This window comes from Echinops telfairi, unplaced genomic scaffold (genome assembly GCF_000313985.2).
Source record: "Echinops telfairi isolate 266 unplaced genomic scaffold, ASM31398v2 ScPeMD7_3;HRSCAF=10, whole genome shotgun sequence".
Lineage (NCBI taxonomy): Eukaryota > Metazoa > Chordata > Mammalia > Afrosoricida > Tenrecidae > Echinops > Echinops telfairi.
In genome coordinates this window covers 32,873,146-32,883,802 of record NW_022103899.1, presented here as the reverse complement: position 1 = coordinate 32,883,802, position 10,657 = coordinate 32,873,146, and the positions used below count along the sequence as shown (strand labels likewise).

At 41.9% G+C, this 10,657-nt stretch overlaps 1 protein-coding gene across 1 annotated transcript in view; it reads left to right on the top strand.

The window, feature by feature from the left end:
- The window catches only part of DYTN (dystrotelin), a 54,337-nt gene extending 43,978 nt beyond the window's left edge, over positions 1 to 10,359 (top strand). Inside the window, exons 11-12 of the mRNA XM_004701565.1 lie at positions 2,151 to 2,640; positions 10,256 to 10,359. Of these exons, the coding sequence (XP_004701622.1) occupies positions 2,151 to 2,640; positions 10,256 to 10,359 (594 nt within the window). The remainder of the gene's footprint in view (positions 1 to 2,150; positions 2,641 to 10,255) is intronic.
- The last annotated feature ends 298 nt before the right edge of the window (positions 10,360 to 10,657 follow it).

Sequence of the window (10,657 nt, the reverse complement as noted above, 5' to 3'; positions counted from 1 at the left end):
AAATGGGAAAGTTAATCAGTGTAGGGTCGCAGATACCTAGTTTCTAAACTTTAAGGTTTTACTTGCAGATTCAATGGTTCTAATTTGCAACAAATGCCAGGAAGGGTTTTTCTGGCAGCAGCGGTCTCACATCATTCATTTTTGTGAAAACATCAGCCCTGCGTCCATCTTGCCAGTCATCCTGTCACCCAGGTGCTTGTCCTCCAGGCAAGGGTGACATTCCCCTGTGCATCGGAAGTGCTACATGCACACACACAAAGTGTGATTAGTAATCACACACACACACACACACACACAGTGTGATTAGTAATCCAATGGGTAATTTCCTTCTCCATCGCATGTGGAACAGGCCCTCTTTAAGCTGCAGTTGTGTGGTAGTGAAGGCGACCAGGAAGCTCATGCTGCTTTGATTTGTCCTCAGACAGGAGCAATTTTCCGTACTGTTGCATTGGCCCCATCAGGGCGTACGTCAATGCAATGAAAAGGCAAACCACATGAAAGTATTATTATGAAAATAATTTTGTTGTCATGGATATCTAAAAGAATCTTCCTGCCCACCCCCAGAGATCTAGGGACTGTCCTTTGAGAGCTGAGTTTTACTTGGGCACTCTCCTTTATTACACCTCAGACTTATCATGGAGCCCCTCACACTGTACCCACCCATCGAAATCAGAAGGGCATGCTTTGTTGTAATCATTTTTGTCTATCAATTCAACATATGCTGATATCTCCCTAAATTTCTTGTGATATTTCTTGACCGTGGGTTTTTTAGAACATAGAATTGCTTCAACATAGAATTGCCCTGCTGATGTTCTTTGTAAATCTGAACTGTTCCAACTCTTGTAAATAGTTTGATGATAACATTAACTTGTTGTTGTTGTTGTTGTTGTTGTCAGGTGTCATCAAGTTGATTCCAACCCATAGGAAACGTAAGCAGAACAACACAGAACATTATCCCACCCTGCTCATCCTCACATTGGTTCTGATGCTCGGGCCCATTGTTGCAGCCACAGTGTCAATCCACCTCCTGAGGGCCTTCCTCTGTTTTATTGCCCCTCTGTTTTATCCAACATGATGTCCTTCTCCAGGGACTAGTCTCTCCTGACAATAGATCCAAAGTACATAATAAGAAGTCTCCCCACTCTTCCCTCTAAGGAGTACTCTGGTCGTACTTCTTCCACCACAGGTTGGTTTGCCCTCTCAGCAGTCCGTGGTGCTTTCAATCGTCTTCCCCAGCACCGCAATTCAGATGCGTCCATTTTCTACAGTCTTCTTTTTTCAGCGTCCAACGTTCACATGCACATGAGGTGATTGAAAATGCCATGGCTTGGGTCAGGTGCACCTTAGTCCTCAAAGTAATAGCCTTGCTTTTCAGTACTCTAAAAAGGTCTTGCGCAGCAATTCTACCCAATGAAACTAGTCTTTTGCCCTCTTGAGCGATGCTTCCATGAGCATTGATTGTGGATCCAAGCAAGATGAAATCCTCGACAACTTCATCCTTTTCTCCATTTATCCTTGTGAGGATTCCCATTCTTCCCAAGGCTATCCATAGCTTGTTATGATCCACATAGTCAAATGCCTTAGCATAGTAAATAAAGCACAAGTAAGCATCTTGCTTGTATTCCCTGCTTACAGTCAAGATCCATCCAATATCAGCAATGCTATCGCTTTTTCCACATCCTCTTCTGATTCCAACCTGAACCGAGGCCAGCTCCCTCTCAATGTACTGGCACAAGTGTTGTTGGTTGATTTCCAGCAACACTTTACTTGCATGTGGTATTTACAACATCAATGCTGTGGTTCTTTAATTTGAGCCTGCTGCTCAGGCCCGTTCTTTGGAATGGGTACAAATATGAATCTCTCCCAGTGAGTCAGCCAAGTAGTCATCTCCAAATTTCCTGGCATCAATGGCTGAGGCCTCCCAGAGCTTCATCAACTTCTTGAAACTTTTCAATTGATAGTCCATCTATTCCCAGAGCCTTGTTTTTTGGCTTTGGAATTAAAAAGCAAAACATAAAATAGCCAATGCTTAGAAATTAGAAGGAAAATCTTCCACTGGGATTTTCTATTGGGATATTTCAATTTAATGTTTTTGTTTTAAAAGTAAGATAAAAATGAGTTTCTTCATAAATTACATTTTCTTTATCTAGGCAGTGTTGCAACCACTTCACGCTTTATCTTCTTCCTATCAAAGTTTGACTTCCAAGAATGACCATTCTCTGGCTCAAAGGTCTTGGAATAAAGGAGAGTCCTTTCAGACCAAGAATATTGCTGAGGAGGGCTCTGACTGGGAATCTGTGCCTAACCCAACCGTGCTTAGCAGAAGTCACCCATGTCAAACAATTACGGAGCATGCTCTACCAAATCCAGAAACGCCCAAAGCCACTTTGAAGCAGAGGTCAGTGCAAAACAGTGCGGCACAGAGCCAATCCCCAAAGATGCTGAAGGAAACCCTGCTCAGTGCTCAGGAGGGAGTGCTGGAGGACACCCCCCAGTTTGTCCCTGCTGAAATCAGCAGTTCTGGCCGGGCATCGGCTGAAAGGAAAGCGACCACTAATATTGAGGAGAGAAAGGATGAGCTGGAGGAAGAAGAACTGCTGTCAAGATGTATGGATGCCTTCACTCTTGAAATGCCATCAGGTAAGGTTTGCATAGTCAGCAGAAGCAGGGCGGGCCAGGAATGAAGGCTGTCTGGATTTCACAAGGATTTCACAAAAATGTTGGGTTAGTCTCAAGAGCTATGACTCATCTAGTGAGCAACGGTAAGAATTCTGAATCTTTTGGATGTCAATAGTAATTTTGAATGTGTCTCTCTATAGCCTAGAATTGCCTAATCCACCAAGTTATTGTGAACATTACAAGTAGTAAGCCATGTAAGGGAGTTATTGTCCACACTGGAAGTGATAAATGACATAAGACTATAGGGGGCACGTGGCACGTAGTTGTTTTGATGGTGGCTGCCAGGGGGTTGATTCCAATGCCAAGAAACACTGCTATACAGGATTGTCAAGGCTGTGACCCATTGGACGCAAACTGCAAGGCATCCCTGGGGAGTTCAGACGGTCCACCTTTCAGCAGGTTGTTAAGCGCTGAACCGTTTGTGTCATCCAAAAACATAATCAACCTCTAAGAAGTGCTTATTATTTTGGTATTGCAATTTGTTATCATCAGCAGGCCTAATCATATATAACGGGGAAGCCTGATGATACTATTTAAATATGGAAATATTATTAGTATTCTCTTTCTAGAAGAGAATTGAGTACGTTCTCCACCACCGCCATCCTCCACCACCCCCGCCGGGAGCACAATGGTGGAAATTTGGTTGCTAACCAGTCAGAGGGCAGTGGTTCAAACCCACAGGGCTCTCTGTGGGAGAAAAGACCCCATGATCTGCTCCTGTGAAGATTACTCCGGCCCCGCCAACTCATAGAACAATCTAGAGCTGGAAACCTTTGTGGGAGAAGAAAAACTCCTCTTTCTCCAGTGGAGGGGCTGGTGGTATGGGACTGATGATCTTGGGGTCAGCAGTCCAACACCACCCAACAGTACGACCACGGTGGTAAAGATTAAAAACCAACCAACCACACTAATTGTCATCAAGTCAGTTCTGACTTGTGTCTAGGCAACCTCCTGGGGCCGTTCTACTTGGTCTTATAGCGTCGCAATGAATCAGAATTAGCTCTAGGGCCTGCAACAAGCTACAGACACTGCTATCATTATCACGGTCTTCTTTGTCATCGATGGCTCATGGCTAAGTTCTACAGGTGGGTTGTTGGCTTCGGTTTCTTTTTGATCCTTCTTGACTATAACTCTCTCTTCTGATGTGGAGTGACATTATCCGACTTTTCATTGTTGTATATCTAGATCCATTGCTATGAGTCGGCATCAACTGAATGGCAGTGAGATCTGAATCCATTTGTTTTCTTTAAGACAGCCTAAAATGTTTTCTGTTGCATCGTCATTTCATGACTTGCTGTAGAACCACAAAAGACAGCATTGTCCTGTGCATCTGTGTTAGAGGAGGGCTTCTCAAACTATTTTTGAGTCGTGGACTGTGAATGGGCTGTCAGCCAAGTCAACGAAATCGTTAATTGGTGATGGTTAAGAACTTCACTGTGCGTGGAGTTGGAGTTGTACTTTTTGGACTAGAGGAAACAATGTCACGAAGATGCTAGAAGCATGCTAAGGCTGAGACAAAGACAGGATGGAACTCCTTGTGCCTGATGCTTAGGCTGACATGAGAGTCTGCCCACTGTATTTCCACTCGGACATCCTGGGAGTCATGCTGAGTATTAAAAGCACTGTCAGCATCCTCTTGACCTTTTGAAGGAAGTTTTCACATAAAAATTGGAATTTATAGAAAAATTTTCAGGTCTTTGACATCGTCATCTGATTTTATTTATTTGTTGTTTTGTTTCTCCAAATGAACTTTTAAAAGGTGCTGACCACTGAAATGTTGCTCGGCCCTCAAATTGTGGTTGGTCATGTTGCACATTTTAGATTTCTCCAAGATTAGGGCAGCTAGACGCACTTGGAAGACAGCTATCCCAACACTTAGGCAGTTTGGTGCCTAAAGCAAAAATATCCATGCAGATTATAAGTGACTTTATCAAGCGCTGTATCTGAAAATCTATTTCAATTTCAGCTGTATACAAACACACCATTGTATGACTAAAAGAAAACCATGAAATGGTAAAGTTTATTTCTAAATCCAGAGGGTGAAATAATGTAAAAAGATAAAATCAATGATATCCAGTCTTATGGAAAATATAATATATATATATATATATATATATATATATGCCTCAAAAATCCATCTCTTGCGATCTCAGTAGACCTTTGTGATGCTTCTGCATGAAGCATGCATCGTGACCATACAAACAAGGTGATAATACTAGAATAATTTTCTTAGTTTGTTACTATGGTATTCTTTTTTTTTTTTTAACTTGGAGAACATTATTTTGAGTGAAACTAGCCAATCACAAAAGGATAAATACTGTATGAGACTACTGTAATAAAATTAAGATAAAGACTTTCATACCAAAAGAAGCAGACTTTGATGGTTACCAATGCAAGGAGGGCAAGAGAGGGGAGCTGAAGCTCTAGGCTAGACTGGCCATTAGAGGGTTAACAGTTGTTAATTTGGGTGAAGGGGAAGATAGTATTCCTCTATAGCAGTGTTTCTCAACCTTCCTCATGCCACGACTCTTTAATACATTTCCTCATGTCGTGGTGAACCCCCCCCCAACAATAAAATTAATTTCGTTGCTACTTCATAACTTTTTGCTACTGTTTTTGCTACTGTTATGAATTGGGCAACCCCTGTGAAAGGGTTGTTTGACCCCAAAAGGGTTGCAACCCCTGTGAAAGGGTTGTTTGACCCCAAAAGGGTTGCAACCACAGGTTGAGAACTGCTGGTCTAGAACTTGGGGTCCCACCAATCATTATCCAACCAGTAACCCTGGTCTCATTTATGATTTTGGTCTTGAGTTCCATACCACATTTTCCCCACATTCTATTTGGGACCTTCTAATACCCATTTTATTCCCTGTATTTTTAATGACCTTTTGCTTTCTTCATGAATGGTGGTCTTGATGTCCTCCCATAGCTCATCAGTTCTTCTGTCACTAGTGTTCGAGATGTTCTCAAAATTCAGGTGGGATTAGACCAGTGGTTCTCAACCTGTGGGTCGCGACCCCTTTGGGGGTCGAATGACCTGTTCACAGGAGTGACCCAATTCATAGCAGTACTAAAGTTACAGGTATGAAGTAGCAATGAATATAATGTTATGGTTGGGGGGTCCCCACAACATGAGGAACTGTATTAAAGGGTCGCAGCATTAGAAAGGTTGAAAACCACTCACTATAGTATTCTATACTATACTGTAGTATTCTATACAATAGTAACAAATTGCAATTGATGGAATTTCTATTAATGACTTTAAGTATAAGGACTTATGCTAATTTTCATGGCTACCGTTGATATTTTAAAACACTGTTGCTCAGACAGATATTTCTAATTCAGATTGTGTCCTCACTCAATGTTGCCTTGATAATGATGCTCTTTACCTGGCCATTGTCAATGTGTATTTTAGAAGTCCGTTCCATAATACACTCCTATTTACAATAAGCATGGTGATGAAGAATTGAAGAGCGAAATCAACTCAATGATGGTAGCAGTTGGCTTCATTGTATTTCTGTCCCTGTCACTGATCCATCAAATCACAGCAGGGAGTCCGATCATTTTCTGCTACTGTGTGTGCCTCTGAGTTGCTTCCAACTCATTGCAACCCTACAGAGTCGAACTGCCGAAGGGCTACTTAAAACCCCTGGCCTTTCAGTGTGTAGTGGATTATTAATAATGCACCATAAGAGCTCCTTGTTTCACTGCTACAAGTTGATTTCACTTCTGGTTTAATGCTAAGAATGTTCAGCACATTAGAAAAATCCACTACTTGTAACATGCTAAGATTCACTCAGACAGAATGCCTATGCATTCCCCCAGTGTGGTGATTGTCCTAGAAGCCGATGGCCTCTTTGGGTTTCAGCTATGTGAAGGAGGCAGCTGATGCTGGACATTAAGATGAACTTTGCATGACTTAAAAGCTTATTTTGACGAAACCAGCATCTGATGGTCAGCTTTGGACAGCTGTGGACATGTACTGATTAGAGTGATGCAGTATTGAGATCTAAGATACTAGGATTTCAAGAGACCTTGAGAGCTTAATGGAAAAGAAACAAAGTTGAGTAGAAGGAGTTCCCCAAAGTTCTTTAAAGTCCACGTGTTGGATTGAAAATCAGAAGGAAACAATTTGATCTAAACTTCCAGGACAGGGCTAGGTTTGAAATGGTTCTTGCTTCTGTGTTGGAAAGGGAGGACACAGCCTCTGGTTTTACTCTGTAATTTAGTATCTTCTACTGGTCAGTAAAATTTATCTTGAATACATCCTCCCCAATCCCCCCGCCCCCCACACACATACCTTTTGGTTCTCCCCAGTGTCTCTTTCTCACCCACGTATCACTGGGCTTCTATGGGATGGAGATGAGGGAGGATGTCTTTAGGGTGGGGATGAGAAGGCTCATCTGCTCCTTTATTGCCCACCTGGATCCAGCCCTTTAAACTACTGTTGTAACTGCCCAAATCTAACATTCCGGTGTCCTCCTCTCCCATCCCCAAGTCATTCAGAGAACTCTTCTATCTTCGGCGATATTCGAGTGAATTATTTTTCCATTGTGATTTCTTTTGCATTGCCCATGTCACGGGCATTTTTTCCCTAACATCACTTTAGGCCTCCTCCTATGTTCTAACTAATTAGATTGGATTCTAGCTGCATGCTAAGCAACATGGTAGGTAGTAGATGTACACCTCTGGCGATTTCCTACGTTTCAAGAGACTGGAGTTTACAAAGTAAACCAAAAAGAACTCCCAAATATAAAATGGATTATCATTTCCCAATGCGTTTTAGGCTTTTATCACTGTGGGCTGAGCATCAGAATATCCTAAAATAAGTTTGCCCGTGGAAAAGGTGTTTTAGTTAGGTGGTAAAATGATTACTTATTCCATCCCCTTGTAGTCCTGGGGGTAAATGGGAGAAGGCATGACTTTTTCCTTTTTACGTTCAATAGGAAACAGCACAGATGGAGACAAAACATACATCATATAATGAAAAAGAGATAACGACCGAAATTACCCTTTCTATTTTTAATAACACAAAAGCATAACACTACACATTCATTATAAAATTAAAAAGGCAGGAGCTCACAGATTTTTCACATTTAGTACATCATCACCTCGCCACCCCTCCTTTCATCATTTGCCCAGCTGGCACCACTGTCCACAGTTCATTGAGTTTTCTTTGGAACTTTTTCTAGGCCCGTTGGGATGCCTTTACCCTTTCAACATATGCTAGGCCATGCCATGATTTTCCTTTTCTTCACATAGAAACAGACTTTAGACACAGAGCTGTGTTACGTTTCAAATGCTACATGATATCCCAGGGTATATATGTACTGACATGTACCTATTATTATGTGAATAAGTTGTTCCTTTATTTTTGTTATCACAAAACGCTGTGCTGAGTGACCCTTTTAAAAATTTTTTAATTATTATTATTGTTTTAAATCATTTTATTGGGGGCTCATACAACTCTTATCACAATCCATACATACATACACTGTGTCAAGCACATTTGCACATTTGTTGCCATCATCATTCTCAAAACATTTTCTTTCCACTTGAGCCCTTGAAATCAGCTCCTCATTTTCCCCCCTCCCTCCGCCACCCTCCCTCCCTCCCTCATGAACTCTTGAAAATGTATAAATTATTATTATTATTTCATGTCTTACACTGACCAATGTCTCCCTTCACCCACTTTTCTATTGTCTGTCCCCCTGGGAGAGGGTTACAGGTAGATCATTGTGATCAGTTCCCCCTTTCTCCCCCCACCTTCCCCTTACCCTCCTGGTATGACTACTCTCAATATTGGTCTTGAGGGGTTTATCTGTCCTGGATTCCCTGTATTTCCAGCTCTTATCTGTACCCATGTACATACTCTGGTCTAGCTGGATATGTAAGATAGAATCGGGTCATGATAGTGGGAGTGGGGTGGGGAGAGGAAGCATTAAAGAACTGCAGCAGTGCTTATCAACCCTCCTAATGCCACGACCCTTTAATACAGCTCCTCATGTTGTGGTGACTCCCAACCATATTTTCGTTGCTACTTCATAACTGTAATTTTGCTACTGTTATGAATTGTCATTAAATATCTGATATGCAGGATGTATTTTCATTGTTACAAATTGTACATACTGAAAGCATAGTGATTGATCACAAAAACAATATGTAATTATATAGTATGAAATATTTATTTTTAAGGAAAAATAAATGAAATTTTGTCTTGAAGCATGGTGTAGCATGGGTAACAATCTTCACGTTGGGTACTCATAGGTGGGCATAACTGCAGGTGGGCAGACCCGCCTGGAGGTGGAGAGAGGAGTGGTGTGTTAGTTCCTAAGACCATCAGAAATGTGTTTTCTGATGGTCTTGGGCAACCCTGGTGAAAGGGTCGTTCGACCCCCAAAAGGGTCATGACCCACAGGTTGAGAACTACTGAACTAGAGGAAAGTTGTATGTTTCATCAGTGCTAAACTGCACCCTGACTAGCTCATCTGTTCCTTGTGACCCTTCTGTAAGGGGATGTCCAATTGTCTACAGATGGGCTTTGGGTCACCACTCTGCACTCCCCCTCATTCTCAATGATATGATTTTTTGTTCTGGATCTTTGATGCCTGATAGCTGATCCTATTGACACCTCATGATCACACAGGCTGATATACTTTTTCCATGTGGAGTTTGTTGCTTCTCGTGCTGAATAGTATCCTTATAACATCTTTCTTTGTACTCACATGCAAATATGTTCTTTAGGATCAAGTCCTAGGAAAGAACTCTTAGGTTAGAAATTATGACTATCACACTTTGGGTTGATAAACACCAAAATGTAGATCATTCTATACTACCTACGGTCCCTATTACAACAGATCACAGGCGGCCCCTGAAACCATGTCAAGTAAACACTGAGCATTAGTTCTCAGTGTAATCCAGTATTGGCAACATCCCTGTCACCTGGGAACTTGTTAGATATGCAAACCATATGATTGAACTATTGAATCATATGACATGGGAATTACAGGCTAATAAAACTGTTTAATAAAATAAATGGAAACTTCAGATCCCGCTGATAACAGAAGGAAACAAAGGTCCAGCAATCTGTTTTAACGACCCTTTAGGTGATTCTACTAGACAGTTGAGCTTGGGAATTGCTGTTCTAGAGTGATCTTCTGGCCACACAGAACTATGGTAGGAGGCAAGAGAAAATGCCCTTTAGAAACCTGGCCAAAACCAAATTCACTGCCACCGAGTTGACACTGACTCAGAAAGACCTTATAGGACAGGGTAGAACTGGCCCTGTGAGTTTCTGAGACTGTAACTCTTTATGAAAGCAGAAAGCCCCAATTTTCTTCCACAGAGCAGCTAGTGGTTTTGAACTGCTGACCTTGTGGATGGCAGCCCAATGGAACCTATAAGCCAGTTGAATTGACAGTAGTGTTTTCAGTAAATAGCAGTCATCTTATTTGCTAGCTTGACTGAAAGAATGAGTACTGTCATCAGGAACTAAGGGGGAATGAGTGCTGTAAAGATCGGTTTGAAAACCTGTGGGTACATTTCTCTGAAAGATTCTCATGTTTGTTGATTTCAGGTCCAAGGTCTTCAGGAAACACGAGCCTCTATGGTGGAGCTGAGGAGGTGAGCAGGGCCTTCTCTGCCCTGATTGATCACATCACCTTGCCCAACTTGAAGTGAAGGGAGCCCAGACCCAAAGGCCCTTTGGTGTGATGATGAAGCATACAGTCAACATCTCTGCTTAAAACTGTCAAACCTCTCTCTCAATGTGTAGCATAAAGAAGAGAAATTTTCTTTTCAATCTTCCTAGTCGTGGACCTGAGTTTCCCAGGTCAGTGTAAAACTTTGGAGCAGAGATACGAGTGGGGAGAAAAGGAACAAAGGGACAAGGAGTCAAACCTGGCAGTGCTAGGTCTGTGTCAGAGGGTTATATTTACTTCGAATACCTGGGGAGCAATTTTCAAGTATGTGACTTACA